We start from the raw sequence: 18,367 nt of genomic DNA, 5'->3' as shown, positions 1-18,367 counted from the left end.
GAATAATATTATCTATCACATTTACTAGAAATGTAAAATGTAAGAAAAGAATCAGCACTGAAGGTGTAACTCTTTAATTAGAAGTGGAACTCTTGATATAGATGGGCTAGGTGAAGGAATACCAATACTATCTCACTCCACTCTGGATGTCAGCAAAGGTACTTTTCTGTTACGTGCACTTGTGGAGTGCTAGCTCACAGCAGATACCAAATAATGACAAGTAACCAAATTCAAGGAGCCTTTTCTAAAATGGCCTAGGGTGTAGCCTTCAGTGTGAGGGGCTGAAGCAGGAGGATTTCACAGTTGAGTCCAGTTAAGGACTTAACTAGTCCATATCTAAAAGGAATAAAATAAATTACAAAAGGGTTAGGGTGATGGCCCTGGGTTCAATCTCTACTACTCTCCCACCAAAAAAATAAGAGACAGAGAGAATTATTTAAATTAAGAGAATACTATTAATACACAAGCATGTTGAATTTAAAATTTGAAAGAACGATATATAAAATAAGCACAATAATAATTAATATATTTGCAAAAGCAAACTATAAGAAAGTGAACTGGTGATGATGTTCATTGCCCACATGACAGAAGGATTTGAGAACAGTGATGTAAAAAGGGAAGGTTTTATCTGCTAACAAAATTTTAAGGAAGAGAAAGTAAACTTGTCATATGCACACCTTCACCTAACAAGGCAGCTGCGTCACTTGTATTAATAATGGGAGAAATACATGAGAACATGAATTTAATATTTTGAAACTCAATTGGGAGTTTGACACTTTCACATGTATGTGAGTACTCTTCAACAGAGTTTCTAAATTTACTCAAAACACAGAGGTTATTTTTCACCAATGTTACAGAAATGCAGTATTTACTAATACTTAACTAAGGTTTGATAAATTCAAGAACATTACTAGCATAATATTAATAGGCTATATAACAACCAATTCAATGTTATTGTAACAAAAATAGCAATTATAAAATGTGAAATAATTCTAAAATTTGGAAAATCTGTAGCTTATTTTCAAATCATCTTTGGATTGCTAAAATGTGATAATACATTAAGACGCAGGTAGGACAAATTAATAGTGAAAACAACCCGTGCCATGGTAATACTCCATGGGGAATAGATTGCTTTAAATATATTTTCTAGGAAAGGTAAAAGAAAACATAGAATTGAACAAGTTGATTAAAACACAAAGTAGCAAATTCAGTAGGAAAAGCAAAGAAAGACTGATGAATGCCAGACAAGAGACAAGTAAGACATGACTCAGGTAGACAGGAATTGCAGGGTGGAGCTGAGTGGTGAAATGCTTCTGAGGCATGTGCAAGGCCGTGGGTTTCATCCCCAGCACCAAAAGAAAACAAAACAAAATGGAGGGGAGGGGGAAGAGATGTGGAAGCCAGGGGGAGGGGAGAAGTAAACACAAACATTCAAGCAAAACCTTGAAATTCTTATTTAGTTCTTTCAAAAGATGATACATTTAATTAAACATAACAGTCTTCAAAACAACTATAGGACCGAGCATTTAGCTCAGTTGTTTTGCCACCTGCCTTGCAAGCGCAAGGCCTCGATTTTGATCCCTGGTAACAAAAACAAAACAAAACTCTATAAAAAGACTCAACGTATAACATATGTAGAACAAAAGGGAAATTGCAATCTTCATGATTGAAATTAATGAGTATTATGGGCAACTGTCCGTTAAAATCTTGAAAATCCAAGGTTTAAATATAAAATTCAAAAACTTCTCAAACCTGAAACACAGTATTTGAATAGGCCAGTAGGTTTAGAAACTTGATTGTATCAGAAACAGTCCCTTCCTCCAAGTTTCAACATGAGGACTTTTTTCTCAGAACATATTTGCAGTATAACGTTCACATTCCCGGTGGGTGCTGGTGCAGGAACCAAACACATGTAAATTCTTCTTTTCATCTCCTTTCTCTTCCACCCCGCTCCACCCATCTCTTGATGCCTTTCTTGTTTTTGTCTCTTTGTACATTTTTTTTTTTCAATACAGCATGTTCACATTCCTTCTGTGGAACTGGTTTTCAAAGTGTTTTTCATCTGTTTTTCAAATACAAATTAACTCCTATCCTATGCAAGTCTTTTCTGGAAAGTAGAAAATGAAAACAAAAACTCTTTTTGTTTACATGTGTCCATTTTTACATGTGTCCATTTTTGTTTACATGTGTCCATTTTTGTTTACATGTGTCCATTTACCATTCCACCACCACCGAGTAACGAAAGACCTGACTACACTCATAGATGTATTTCAGGGGTAATTTTGATATAAAAGTCCTGAATAACTAAATTCATGAGCGTATTAACAAAATGTGCACTATGGTCAGTGAATACAAGTATTTACATGTGAAAGAAATCATCACGATCACTTTGGAGTTGTGGATTTTTTATTTGAATTGAATGAGTCATATTCTGAAACTTGTAAAACAAATGAGAATGAAGTATATTTATAAATACACAACACGCACACATGTGTATGTTTCATTTTTTTCTTATGCATCGCAGAACACTTAGGAGAGCAGGAATTTCTTACTCCTAATTCACAGTTTACCAATATGAGTTAAGCCTTGACTACAATATTTCTTCTTTCTATGTGAAAAGTCCAGGTTAACTATGATTCAATTAATAATTAGTTTAACTTTTTTAATTCTTGTAAGTTTTTCACTCATTATTTTCCCTGCTAGAAAGACTATAATGTTAATTGGCATTTATATAAGAAATGGAATGAAGATATGTTATATACATTTACTGATTCCTCAGGATGAATTTATTTGTTATTTGCTGCAAACAGGTACTAAAATAAAAAGAAGATAAAGGGAATTGTAATTGTTCTCTATTAAGGGGGTAGGGATTTTGGATTTGATTCTATAAATACTGTGCTATTTTAGATTTAATGCCGGGTTAATTCTATACTAGTCTTGATTAACTATCAAATAACTACATCTATTTCCATAAAAATAAAAATTTCCATTTTCTTTTTTGCAAAAGATATTGCAAATAACCATTGAGCTGGTTCAGTCCAAAGTAAAATACTATGAGTCATAAAGGTAATTTCTCCTTTTAAATTATACAGATATAGAAGAAGATACATTTCTGAATAAGGATATTTTTCTAAATAAGTACACTGCAAAACCCAGGACTCTGTCTTCCCCTAATTATGTGTCCACAAATACTTTATGAAGAAGTAAACAATTATTTTCATTTCTAAGCACGTAAAGGGGTGGCACATTTTTAAAACCCATGCGCCTCATGAAAATCCCTACCAGACCGCAGGGAAACATGAATTCTCAGGTGTAATTGGAGTAATTACAAATATTAATGATCGCTGGGACGCATTTAACAAATTGTTAATTTTTATGGCTTGACTTGTCCTAAGTGAGAAATGATTAGTTGAAAGAAAAAGCTTCCTAATGCTTTTACTCTCATTACAAATAACAAATTATTGTTCTCACATCTTGTGGAAAGTTAAATACATTGCATTTTCTATGTCTTAAGAATTATTTCCTGACTATCTGCTAGGAATGTGTATTTCCCAGGGGATATTAAAACTTGCTGGAATTCTAAACCGATAGTCTTAAAGTGCTAACATTTTTAAATATTCTGAATACATGCTAGGTTCTGAATATTTAAGCTTCACATTCTCCAGTTTTTACATTTAACTTTTAAAGAATCGCAGAGATGGCATTGCAATATGTTTTCAGTGTGGTGAGTTTTTATTTATGAGCAACTTCTACTTAAGAGTACCGATTTGTGAAAGTTTGAGTAAAATAGCGCTATTTCCACAAAAGCAATTTATTGTTTACAGTGGCATCCACTAATTCTGGGCTTAAAACAAATCTACAATTTATCAAAATTTTCTGGTAGTAATAAAGTGCTTTGGTGTAAAACAGGTGTGAAATCTCTGTACCAGGAGGTGGTTAGTCCACAAATACATGTCTCTTCAAATGACATCATGTTCTTCCAGCTAATGCCTTTGTTTTGTCATCTAACTAGAACTCTCTACCTGATGGGACAATAAGTTCAAGTCATGGTTTGAGGTGTTTCCATATTCTCTCAGCTCAAACTTGCTTTGAAAACTATTATGGCTGAAGCATCGGACAGACTATTCATATTTCATCTGTACTCCGCTATCAGCATCAAGATGTTTGGTTGGGGTTGTCGGTACAGTGGACCCTCAAGTTACAATGCACCTGACACAGGAACAACCTGGGTTAATAGGTCAATGGAAGATTCATCTGCCTCTTGTTAGCTATAGCGTGGACCCGGGAAAATATCCAGATCTCAGTTGTATTGACTTAGTTATAACCTTGCTGTAGGGACTGATTGAGTTCATAAGTCAAGGGCCCACTCTACCATGTGAAGGAAAGATAAGGTCATGAGCCACAAAAGGAAGGGTGCTAGCAGGTATGGTAGGCTTCTAGATGATGTTGGGAAGCCCTGTCCCGGTGTCAGTTGTGAAAGACTCTCAGGTGGTACCAGAGTCACTCTTGAAGACGCCAGGGGCAGAAATCTTCCGGTCCTCATTAGATGAGTCTTTAACTGTATGTAAAGCACTTTTACGCAAAGCGCTGAAACATGTTGGACAAAACAACTATATTGTTTTAATCTTGGGGGTGTGTCCAGAGAACATTTAATACATTACTGGACATTATTTTCTTTGTGCTTGAAATGTTTCAGAAATAAACATTTTCAAATTGACCTATGTACTTTCCCTAAGCTTGATTTCTGGTCCAATTTCACATTCTGACCAGAAGTAACCCATTCCATGAGTGATTTTCTACACTGAAGGAATCTTTCACACACCAAACTACTGAGCAGTAGGATTAAGCTATAATCCTGATGAATTGTGCTGTGAGTGCAGAACACACTGAATTTCAATGTCATATTAAATAGACTGTAGATGTATATCATTAATGATCTATTTAGGCTGGAGCTGCATGGGTTTCCCCAGTAGCATGCTTCATGAGGCTGTGGATTCAATACACAGAACCGAAACAATGTATGTACAAAGTCAGTGTTTTGAATATGTTGAATCAAATACATTGAGAAAATTAGTTTATCATACATTTCCTTATTTTTTTAAATACATGCCCAAGAAAACTGAAAAATAGAAAATTGAACTGTTCCATTCACTACCACGAACCCTTTATTATAGTGAACCCTCAGTGACTAGATTGAATATAGTCTATGCAAACTCTGATCACTGTAAGAGGTTACTGCCTTTGCTTTGTAATGCTGAGGGCGGATAAAGCTGCAATGTCTGTGCATAACAGTTTGGAGAGCCGGCTAAAGTTACAGATCCTGACAGTGTACCCACCAGAAAAACCAGGGTTTCTTTGATAGAATGTACATCGAACACTGCAAATTTTAGACATGAGAAGCAACTGTGCAGTTGCTTTCCAGTCTGGCTACAGAGAAAATTACCTGGGTAATGTTTGATGAGTAGGCCCACAGTCCAAATCCTTTTCTTTTCAAAGAATCATTTTTTTTAGACACCAGGTTTATCCAGGTTAAAGAATTAAAGTCATCATATAGATGCTTTCTCAGTTAAAATGAAGTGGTGTGTTACTGAAGGAAAAATATTCTTACATAATTAAGGAATATATGTTTGAATTGAATAATTAAAGTTTTGGGTAATGAAAATTGTAATTCTTTGCTTTTTCTTTGGTAGCAAAAGCACAGTCTTTTTCTTAGAATCAAATGATGACAAATATGAAAGACATGGAAGTAAATATAGATGGATCTACATGATATTCTATTCATTTTCAGATTAATTTCTTGAAGACTGAAGTGGAAAGAAAAAGCAAAATGATCCGAGACCTTCAAAATGAGGTAAGATTTGTATTAGAGGAGCTGGGGATTTAGCTCAGTGGTTCTGCCACCTACCTCGTAAGCGTAAGGTCTCGAGTTCAATACCTGAAACCAAAATAATAATAATAATAATAATAATAATAATAATAATAATAATAATTTTTATTAGAGGAAGACTATGTAAATCAAGGAATAGATGTGAACATAGGTATAATTTTGGCACATGTTTGGAGTTCTGATCACATGTCTACTTGATCTTCTCTTATACACTAATGGAAATTGTAAGGCTAAAGTGTTAAAGAGTAGAAAATATCTATCTATCTGTCTGTCTATCTATCTCCAGGTCATTTTCTATGTTTTCCATAAGGTGATGTTAAAATTGATTTCTTTTATAAATGTATTTATTTGTCTACCAAATGACATCTCAAGAACTGAAAAAGTAAGCTGGCTGGAATTTAGCTGTGTGCTAGAAAGAGCCAGTGTAGAATAAAAATGTATTTATGACTCCCTCGAATGCAGAAGATTTGAAAGTGAAGAAGTTGAATCTACTTTCATGGTACCTTTCAACAATATGTGTAACACGCAGGCATGAAGACGCACACACACACAAACAACATGAACCCACATGTATGACAATGAGAATATTAAGTTAATTTTTCTGTATAACTGATTTTGGTTACCTTTTAATCCAAGATAAATGTTTAAAAATATAGAATTCAACAACAGTACTCAAATGAGAAATAAGCTCTTTGAATGTAAAACTACAAATTATTCTTAACAAATAAATATGAAGATTGGAAGTATTTTCCTTTGTTTTGGGGTGAACATTTATTTGAAATCCTAATTCGACACCTAAGGAAGGCTAGAGTAATTCCAAAGCTTTTTATAGAGATGCTATTTGCTAAATACACATTTTAAAATTATGCTTATGACTGCTTATTTTCATAACATTGTAAACATGTGTGATAAAAACTGACAATGAAAATATTATTTAACTTCCAAAATCTGAGGTGAACATGTATCATCAACTGAATGTTTTCAGTGTGAACCCTTCGTATTAATTCCCAGAATGTTTAGTTGTTTTACTTGGGTAAATGGTCTGTATGTAGAGACTTAGGGAGACATAGTGGGCAGAGCCCTCACTCGTACTCCGCAGAGTAAGATTGTATGAATAGTGCTAGAAAGATCTGTTCAAGAATATGCAAAGCAAACAGATATACTGTTTAAAGTACAGAGAGGTGAGGGAGACAGGGAGGTCTGCACAGAGTTCTAGAGCACGCTGGAGGCTTCTGAGTGATTGCTTTTGAATGAGAATATCAGTAAACTCTCAAAACGCGAAACGAATTTTGGGAAATTATTAACGAATATTCTTGGTACTAATTATTTAGTATTTTCCATATATAAAAGCAAATCTATTAAAATTTTTACATTAGCTTTTAAGATTCAATGTTGAATATTTACTTCTTTTGGAAGGAGATTTTCCATATTTATATACATATATTCACGAAAATCTGCATCAAATTTTAAATCTGATGCTAATTTGCGTTAGTAGAGGTCAGTGCCTCCAGGTTCTGTGTATAGATCCAAGGAACTAACTCTGAATCCTGAGCGTAAGACTGTACAGATGGACCAACTGTGGTGTTAGGATAACAGCTAGAAAGTATTAAATTCTGGTTGTATTTTTATTAGTTTTGCTATTGTTATTGCTAATGCCATGGTTACAATTCATATAGTAGTCTTCCTAAATCCTAGCTTTTCCCTCAAACATACTGTTTTTACTGTCTAATTTGCAGAAAGGCAGTTTTTCAATTCACAAATAGTTTTACATTTACCTTGTGCTCTATGTCCACAGATCTGATCTTTGCAGTGTCATCCCCTTGTTTAAAAGCTCAACTGTGATACAATAAAATGTGTAAGGGTCTTATTTGAGCGAATATAAATTGGGGAGATCCAGGAGTGATGGGGTGGGTACACTAAGGAAGCACAAGGGCAGGGCTTTGATAGGACTAACACAGATGTCAAGAAATAGTTAATTGATTAGAATTATGCAGCCACTTTATGTGGGCCATCCTCTTGGCAAGTCCCCAGGTCTACAAACTCATGAGTGGCTTCTGAATAATTAAAGTTGCGCTCATTTTTAAAATACTGGGTAGTCATGTATAGCAAGTAGTACAAAAGAGTTTGCGTTTATACTGGGCAATCAGACAAGGTAAAGGAACCCTATGTGGCTTTGTCTGCTCAAGATCTCAGAGTCCTGGTTTCCATTTTAATGTACATTTACGTAGCTCCGTACACTGAATCGCTTCTTATATGATTGTCGTAAGTACGCTTTTTCATAAAGAAGGAGGAAACAAAACCTTTGATATCCCTTCTCCGCCTCCCCTGTATGGCCAGCACGTCACTGGATGCAGTCAATTTCATGTCCTGCAAACCTGCGAATTCATTTTGAGTTTCACCACTCCCTTTCTCTGCTATTATTCCAACTTTCTTGATTTCATTCATTTTTCTCACAGTGTAAAACCAGTTTGTCTAGAATGGTTTGAAATAGAAATAAGGCTCAGGGAATGAATCAGATAGGACATTCAACTGGAAAGCACTGGACACATCGAGCATTGGGAAAAACGGTTGAATTTCCCTAGCGAAAGGAATGAGCTGCATGATATTCAGTACTTTTAGGAGAACATATAGCTAGCAATATTTGGTAGGCATTGATGTTGACTGGGTCTATATGGAACCCCTGAGCGAATAAATGTAAATGGCAGTTAAAGGGGAAGGAGAGGAGGCAGGAAAAGAGAACAAGAGTGTGACAAGAAAGGGGAAAACACAAGACAGAGGAGATATTTTTCCTCACTTTCTTCCGTGGTGGTTTATTTTTATCTAGAGTGTAATTAGTTCTGAGGCTCATTTAGGTGGGTAAAGTTAAGGTGGAAATAGGGAATCATGATGAAAACAAATGAGGCCAGAAACTGTGAGAGGAGGCTTTGTTCTGCTCAGGGGTGGGAATGAAAGACTGTCCAAGTGATCAGGCTTTTTCTGCACTATTTCATGGCTCAATTTTCTTGTCATTCCTGTGCCTCAACTCTTTTATCTTTAACCTCCTTGTCAAATGAGCTACAGAGCTTAACCCAATTTTGATTTAATAATCTGCCATCTTCGCCTTCTATTATTTAATCTCCTCTGATGTTTGTTCTGTTGCTGTTTCTACAAGCGCCTGGGAGAAAAATCTCGCCACTAATCTATCTGTGGATTCCTAGATAGTTCCAAATACCTATTAATAAATTTTCAGGGATCTGAAGACTAAATCCTAGGGTTTTAGGGCTGATATAGAAATCGCAGTTTTTGGTTGGGGCAAATGTATCCTTTGTTCAGAAAGGAATTTACTAAGCCACTTTGGAGAGCTTGAAAAATTGTAAGGAGGAAGGTAAATATAGTTTGCACTGAGGTCTTAGGAACAACATCACAGACACAGGACTGTCATAAGAAAGGGCTACTTTTGCCAGTGTCCCCAAGCTGCCAAACTCCAGCACCCTGCAGTTTTGTCTTTCACAGAAGACGCTGGTGTTCTCCATCTTCATACTGTGCATCTCAAGCTTCAGTTTCTTCTGCCGTAGAGCAGCCATGACCTTTGGTAAGTCAGGGAACTTGCTCTGGCTTCTGAATTTTCCGCTGGAACTGTGGATTCAGTATTGCAGAAAGGTTTTCATGTTGTAGAAACAATTATCAAAGAAAATTGGCACCACATGCATTAAAGGCCACTTTTCTTAGCACCTGTGGTACAGTGCATGGCATTGAGCATTAATAGTTCTCACCACCCTGATAGTCACCTCCCTTCAGAGTCATTGAGAAAGGTATTCTGAGACCAGAGCCTGAGCTTGCAGTTGCACTAATGTTTATCCTGTAATTTCTCAAGTGTGTACTCGGCATCTTGTCCATCCTTATCTTGTGAGTACAATTTTCTTTCTTCTCAGTCATTTCGTCAACTTGATGCAGACTCTGAAGTTATAAACCTAACCTTCATAAAGTCTAATTCACAGTTTTACAAAACAACAGGGAACAGCCAGTATTTCCACATTGAAAATAAGTTAAGACCTAAAGAAAGTCTGTTTTTTTTTCTTTTGTTTTGTTTTTTACCAACAGCAAATTAAATTAATTCAATGAACAGTGGCTGTTCCATTCTAATTTAGAGATGAAAGCTGATTTAATAATTTTTTTCTCTAATAGGATTGCATACAGACTGTGTGAAATATAGAGATTAATATCAGGGAACTTCGGACCATACTGAATTAGCACAAAATAAAGTATATAAGTGTTTATGTATCTTTAAAGGAAGAAAGTCTAGATTCCCCAAGGGAGGCAACAGTTGACACACTCACAAATTAAAACTCAACAACCACTGATCTACAGAAAACTCCTGTAAATTTTAAGAGGAATATCCATTTTAGTTCAATTCTTGGGGCTGTAAATCTCTCTAAATGGTTCCATCTTCCTGGGGCAGTGAGCACAATGAAGCGAAGGGGCTGGGATATCTCATAATGCGATAGAGGGCTTCGGAGTCATAGTTCTGAAAATGGACTCTCATGCTTGCCTGGGGATGAATAGTTGTAAGAGTTTGCATGGAACGTAGACTGAACCAAAGACATGCTCAATATGTTTTATTATATCACAACTTTTTTACTTTATTCCTACTTATTTCCCTTTCCTACATGAAGATTTCTGAAAGTTTAAAATTAAACAATTAAAAAATTTACTTGGATTGATTTTGTGGACTTACTATAACCTATCTGTATTATACCTAGGGCTGCTGTAAAGAATATTCAAAACTTGATGCTTGGAATAATACAAAGTGTTCTTGCAGGGCTGAAGACCATAAGGTCAAAATAGAAGTGCCAGCTGGGCCATTGTCCCCTCAGAGATTCTATGAGAAAATCCTTCTTATTCTTAGGGACATCATAAAGACCAGGGCTGACTGTGTTGTAGAAGAGCTACCTGTGCCAAGATCTGGAAGCTGGGGTGTCTTCCCACCCATCTGCGAAGCCCGCACAGCCTGTTGTCTTGGGGAAGATCTGGGGCTCCCGATAATCCATGACATCCTTTTGCTTACGGTTTTATCGCTGCAATCTCTGCTTCTCTCTTACTGTGGCCTGCTCTGCATGTCTCCATCTTTGTGCATTATCTATTCTTCTTAAGGAGATAACAATCAATAGGTTCAAACTCTAATCCAGTGAGACCTTGTTTTAGCTTAATTGAATGTGCAAAGATCCTATTCCCAAATTATCTATTAAGTTTTCATTTTTCATTGGCACGTGTTTGCAGTAGAGGATGATTACATTCCTTATTGAAAGTTGCCCCAAATTCTGAGGTTCTAATGGACATGATTTTAGGAACAAGGAGCTTCGAAACCTTCCACTGAGGACATGTATTTTCCCTGAATACCACTTAGTCATTCTTTTAGATAGGCAAGAAATAAACACGTTTTAGGCCTAAGTCTGACTATGGAATTATTCCGATTCTTATTTAGCAGTATATAGGAGATTTATTATCCTGTGTATTCATTTTTATGATGAACATATTACTGGATTTGCAGCATTGTAGCAGGATTGATCTTGGGTATACAGAGACCACTAATACACGTAAACTTCAGGTATACAGGAAATGTGGCCAGGGGAATGCACAGAGCAGCATGTAGTGTTATATAACAGATGACTTCCCCACCATCGATGACATGGTGATGATTATTGAATTGCACAGAATAAGGGCAGTGCAAACAAAATTAAAATAAGCATTTTGAATAAAATGCTATAAAGCTTAGGGAGGGAACAGTAACCTCTTTGCATTGAGTTGCCTTGGAATGCTTCGTATGGGGGGAAGCATTCTTTGAAAGGAATAAAAGGGTTAAAGTTTGTGGTTTTTCATTTATGACAAGAACAGCAAGCACAAAAAGTGGACATTTCAAAATGCTTATGGTAGATGAAGAGTGCCGTTTTTGCTGTGGACGAAGTAGTTAATTTGGTGGTGTGCTATATCTTAATCAAATTTCAGACTGGCTTACTTGAAAATTATGCTTGGATTTCCCAAACCTAGGTCATATGTATGAGTCATGAGATAGGACTGGGGCAGCCAATATGGTTGATTCATCCAAAGTGTGATATACAGAAAAAGAATTTGAAAAGTGACTTATCACATGAAGCTACATCAACATTCCCCACTGGGCAAGGACATCACATTTTCACTCGGCATTTCAGGCGTAACTCTGGAAACACTGCCATATGGGGTTTAAAGTCTATCTAAGTTTCCACTTTATTTACTGTTATTAACAATCCTACCTAATAATTTCCTGCTGCAGAGTATTGCCTAAAGTACTGCACTGTATGGAGTTTGAGAAATGATTTCCTTGAGACTATGCTGCTCATGCCCCTACCTGCACCTGGTTTTGCTTCTCTGACTGAGGAATATCTACTGATCTTCACCAGAGAAGTGCAAATTGACTCCTTTTGACTCTTTGTCCTCATGTCTTTTGTAAAATAATATGTGTTTTATGTATCTCTTAGTGAAGTGTTGTTTATTTAGTACATAAGAAATATGCACACAAGACATTTAGCACATATTAAGTTCCAAACAAATGTAAACAATTAATATTACCATAATTACTATTGTCATTGCTTTTGAGGTAAAATGAATTCATCAGTAAGCTGCTCTATGTGCAGATAAATATTTGACTAGGAATAGTTCTAAACAGCCAGCAACCAAGGCCACCGTAAATAAAATACTTAAAAGAACAAGGTAATATGGAATTTTGTCTCTCACGTCTACACACACTCATTCCAACTCTCAAAGTATCTGTCTCCTCATGGCAGAAAAAAGGACCAACAACTACCTAAAAGGGACTTTACCCTCTTAGAGATAGGCCGGTGTGAAAATCTTTTTAGGAGGCACCAGTGGAAAAATCCCAGACCATCACCATAGCCAAATAAAAGGATAGTTTGATTTACCATGCCCGGGTCACACTTCTGGTTTTGTGTTTGATGAGATTAACTCTATTCCAACAAAAGTCTATTTTCCACACAAAAGAAGTGTTCATTGTAGAAGGGTGTCCCAATACCATGCAAATAAGAAAAAAATACATCCAAACAATCAGCAAACACTGCTCTTGCTCTCTGCCATCCTCAGTCATTTTCTTACTATCTCTGAACCACAGGATGGAAGAAATATTGCGATCATTTCCTGTGCCCAGTTAGGGATGATGCATTCTCACCACCATGTCATTATCAGTGATACCTGTTCGTCTGTAATTCCACCTCAGTTCAAAGACTTGCACTCCTACTGCTGTGCGTTCACTTTGCACATTCGCAGTCCCCACATGTGTGCTACTGGGCAGCTCTTGTCGTTTTATGCCACGTAATGAGCACCTGCATCTCCATGACTGGACGGAAATGGGAGGGACGCTTTCCGTTCAGCCCTGAGAGTCATTGTTCCATTGCATCTGCTTCTCATTGCTGTTCCTCCTCTGTGCATCTGGGGTCTCACATCATTTCTGGACCCAATGGGCCTGCCTACATTTTCAGTTCCAACATGACCCAGGTCTCTCCCCTGGGTGACACCTTACGTAGCCTTTGCTGAGAAAATAGACTATGGTAGAATAAGTGGGAAGGGTAGGGGAGAGGAAAAAAAAATATGACAAGAGGAAAAAAAATGGAAACAGAGCTTTTGTAAATAGGGAAAGATGCAGGAGGTGAAGGGGGAGGGGTGTGAGGAAAAAATAAGAACCAAAGGAAGATACATCATGTAAAGCTATAAGATCCCAGTGATGAATGTAACTAACTGTACTGTATACCTAAAATGTACCAATAAACTTAATGAAAAGAAAAAAAGGGGGAAAAAAGAAAAATAGTCGGCATAGGGTAGGGTTAAAGGATTACAACTTGCTAGAGGTTTAAGCAAAGGGAGGTCAGGGGAGAACCCAGATAAGCAAGGCTAAGAGAGTGGAATGAGGGCCTCCCTCAGGAGGAACAAGCTGTGAAATATTTCCAAATAACAAACCGAAAAGCTGTGCAAAATCGTTAATATATACACATATTCCAGCTAAGCTTGGGTGGGAATTCAGTACATCTGAAATGGACAATTGCTTCACAAGCAAAAATGTAACTTATTATACTGTACTCAAGTACAGAAGTATACTTCTCAACTTAAGACAATCTCATTAATGTCTCACTCTTAAATGCACAAGCAACAGAAATATCTGGTGTCTAATTTTATTTTTCTTACAGTAGCTATCGGTTCCTGAAATTATAATATATAATTCATTGACTTATTTGCTCATTTTCATTGTCCACTTTTGTAGTACAGACCATTTAACATTATACCCATCTTGTCAATACGTTTTGTATATAGCACTGTTTCTTACAAATATCAACATAAGTATTTCAAAACTATAGAAAAGGACATTGTTTTTCCCTTTCAGCGTTACACCATCTTTGTATTTTCTAGAACATAGCAGGCATGTGGTAACATTTATGGAGTGAATAATTGAAATTTCTTAAAGAGGTTATACTTCTATAAATTGAAATAAATGAGCTTTCAGCAATTCTCAGGTTTTACGTTCTTCAAATTGTGAGAAGTACTTCTTAAACATACGGTGACTTTGAAAATAATGGATAATCGGAAGACTGCAGATTATTTAGAACCTGGGGGATTCTTCTAAGCGACGTCTTTCACACTGGGAGCAGACAGGCAGGGCGTTGTAGACAGCCCAAAATTGTGTGAGAGGGAAACCAAAACAGAAAGAAGCAAGGAAGAACGAAGGGAGGAGAGGGCACGTGAGGAAGAGAGTGAGGAGGGACAGAGGAGAGGGGACACTTGGCCTAGGCTGAGAGTGGAGACCAAAGAGCTCTGTTGCATTGTAGATGTAGCCATTGAGCTATGTTTTGTGCATTTCTATGGTAAAAATGAATGGTTTCGATGATGTGATCCCCATCTGGCCCCTATGTTTTAGTTTCAGGATTTAACAACTATGAGCTTTCAGTCTGTGGAAACAGCATTGTATAAACTGCATTAATAACATCTAAGAACTAAACTCTGTTAATTCTGTGCATACAGCCAGTAGTATTTCAGAAATCACCCAAGTGACTATGTAACGTTTCCATTTGCCTAGAGCTCTCTGAGTGGGAGAAGTGTGTGCGTGAATGTGTGTGTATAACTGTGTGTAAATAAGCTGGCCCATACTAAGTATCATTGAGAAGTACACTGTATAAAATTGTAAAGGTATCCGAAAAGATACCTCTTTAATAGTTTATCATGTAATCCATACTTATTTCAAATATTGATTTTTTAAAAATATCCATATTATTTTGATTTACATCTGAAGTAAGCAAATTCAGCATTGGAAATATTCTAAAATAAATACTTAGATAATTATGAACCATTTAGATCCCTCAGACATATTGAAAATGCCATCGCATGGGAGGAAAAAAGAGACATCACTATAAGTAAGAAGGCTGGTAGGCGTCTTTAAAATCCTGCCTACCTATTTTACCTGTCTATATCAGCTTCAGATAACATCTCTGACACTAAATGTGATGTGTACATATTGCTTAAAAATACATACTAGTGGTTATAAGTTTAAAGGATATAATGATTGTGTGAATAGTATCATTGCTCCCCTTCTCCTTTAATTCTAGTAAGTGTAAAAATGACTTCAGGGCTGTTCACAGACTCAGCATTACTCATGGTTGGTTCTGTAATTAACTTTTACAGTGAAAATGTGTGCAGTAGACTGAAAGATGAGCCCAGCACACCAGACTATTTCTGGGAATCTCTTGAGGTTATTTTATTATTTTTAAGAAAAATGCATGCTTGTGAAATTAAATCAGGGATGCTGTTGTCCAAGTAAGAGCTAAATCTAATCACAAGCATCCATATAAGAAAGCAGAGAAAGGTTTCTCTCTCTCTCTCTCTCTCTCTCTCTCTTTCTCTCTTTCACACACACACACACACACACACACACACACACACACGAGAGTGCACATGAGAGGAGGGAATACGAAGACAGAGCAAAGGATTTGAGGGTGAGAAGGATGCAGCGACAAGCCAAGGGGGCCAGCAGCCCTGAGAAACCAGAAAAGTCAACAGGGTGTCTGGAGAGAAGTTATTCGTGGTTATTCTAGGATTTCACTCAGGGGACTTCTGAATCTGGATCTGCAGTGGGACAGTTACAGAATTAACTCGTGGCATTTTAAATGACCCAACTTGTGTTAATTTCTTGGGATAGTATTAAGAAACTCCTGAGACAGGGATGAGCTGGGTAAGGTACCCAGGGCATCACTGGCGATCATGACTTACACGTGGCATTTGATGGCCAAGCCCACTTCCTGATATTAATTTTGGGTGAGAACTGAAGGATTCTGTGTGTCCATGTGATAGAACTTAGAGTTGATAGTGAAATACCTTTGTGCTTTACAGGTCACAAGTATTGTAAGCTGTTCCCATATTCTGCGGCTGTGCTAAGGAGGAAGTATAGAAGACCAACAATAATTCCTAGAAGAGTACAAGCATTTATTCATTTATTCCACACCAAAAAACACCTTGAAGGAAAATTTTTAGCACTACGATATATAACATAAATTATAGTAATCAAGAAGATGATTATGGTGATAACACAAAAGCTAACAATTTAGCTGTAGTCACCCTGTCCTAACCAACACTCAGGGCCTCACTGCACAGTAACAGGCAAATAGCTTTACATGCATGTCTCACCTGATTTGAACAACTGATCTCAGTTTATTTCAATCTTTTGTTGGTGTTTGTTTTCAGCATACTGCCTTCTGTGCACAGTCAAAAATCTGTTTCTGAGAGTCTTTGCACATATTAGTTGTATAGACTTTGTTCTGTGTAGCCTTGGAGGGTTTTAATTTCAGATTAGTTTATTCATTTCTTGAGACAGGACCTCATTAAGTTGCTCTAGAATTCCCAAGTATGAGTGACTCTCCTGCCTCAGTCTTCAGGATAGATGGGACTAGAGGAATGTGTCACCACTCCCAGTTAGTTTTAATGAACAGCAGTGAAGACATAAATTGGCATGTGACCTAAACTTAGGGAAAAATCCTCTCAGCATCCACATTGGGAATGTTTATGTGAAAGAATCCAGATAATTAAAACTCAGACCCAGAGGTGGAGACTCAGAGAAGCTCTCCACACACGCCGGCTTTCCCGGAACCCTGTCAACCATGCAGCATCACAGATTTCAAGAATTTGGGGCCCTCTTCCAGCTTCTTACCACTCTGGGGATCTAACTTTCCTTTCAGCTTAGCAGACTTTAAGCTATGTGAGCTGTGTGACGGTGCAGCACCGCACAGCCAATACCGCTCTGGCCTGGATGGTTCAGGATAATCGCCTGAGGAACGAAACCAGCTGCTCACATTGCTGGGTCATCTTTGCTGTCACCAGCACCACTGCCACTATGGACATCTTTGACAGGCACGTTCTTGACATTGAAACTCATACTCTATTATTTCCTTATTTCTGCTGTAAGCTGATTTAGTTCCGTAAATTTTGGTGTAAATTTTGGTTATTTATGTGAGTACATTTTTAAATACAGATTTTTGTTGCAAAAAAAACAAAAAGTCCTTCAAGAAGGACTGGATATTTGAATATTCTGCCTGATATGCAAACCAATTACGTCTCCTTTAACAGAATTTCCTGATGAAAGACACAGTTCCAGTGGTCAGGCAGTAGCATTCTTGTGGTCAGTCCAATTTGGAAACTTCTATCCTTCATTTAAATGTATTTTCAACCAACAGCTGAGATCACCCATGGTTTTCTCTTTTTTGCTTCTACTTCTTAGCAATGTCATGCTTAAAGTGGGTTGACAATGTGATGTATGGTGACAATTCGGTTCAAACTTAGAGAAACTTATTGAAAGATTAATCTCTGCACTATTTTGCCATTGTTTCAATAGATTCAACGATCTACCTGACCCCTCAAAGCAGGATAGAGTGAATTGTCTTCTTCTACCTTAAGTTTCAAGGTTGCAAAAGCCAAGGCTAGAAGGGAGTTTCCTCTGTCAATCACTGACGTTTGCATTCTAAGACTTACTATCGTGACAGGTGGGAGAAAGGTCCCTTTCCAACCCCTTGTCTTATAAAAATATAATTCCACATGTTGCACATCGGCAATTTTAATTGGTAACAAAAATTGCAAGTGAGCTGCCATTTTATAGAAAGGAAATATTTTATACATTCTGCCTCTTACAGATTTTACGTGCTTTAAACCTAGCATTTCACAATGATTTACAATCCCTTATTGACTCAATGAACTTTCCAAAAATGAGTTGTCTTTGTGTGTGCACTGTAATTTAATGTGCATAAAAAGCACCTGCGGATCCTGTAGACTTGCAGATTCTGCTTAAGGATGCCTCCTGTGATTCTGTGTTTCTAACAAGTCCCTGAGGGATGCCAGCACAGTCTGGCCATCTGTCACACTTTGAACAGGAATGCTCCAAAGCAGTGGCTGGCAGATGTGGACCGATGGGCAGGTGCTGGTTGG

The 18,367-nt window shown here is 37.1% G+C and overlaps 1 protein-coding gene across 1 annotated transcript in view; it reads left to right on the top strand.

The window, feature by feature from the left end:
- Luzp2 (leucine zipper protein 2) overlaps window positions 1-18,367 on the top strand; it is a 226,892-nt gene that overhangs the window by 15,595 nt on the left and 192,930 nt on the right. Inside the window, exon 5 of the mRNA XM_010603363.1 lies at window positions 5,789-5,851. Coding sequence (XP_010601665.1) covers window positions 5,789-5,851 — 63 coding nt within the window. The remainder of the gene's footprint in view (window positions 1-5,788; window positions 5,852-18,367) is intronic.

Source organism: Fukomys damarensis, unplaced genomic scaffold (genome assembly GCF_012274545.1).
Source record: "Fukomys damarensis isolate Sample0158 unplaced genomic scaffold, DMR_v1.0_HiC HiC_scaffold_16, whole genome shotgun sequence".
NCBI classification, from domain to species: Eukaryota; Metazoa; Chordata; class Mammalia; order Rodentia; family Bathyergidae; genus Fukomys; species Fukomys damarensis.
Note: the sequence above shows the minus strand (reverse complement) of the source record. Positions and strands in the feature narration are given on the sequence as shown.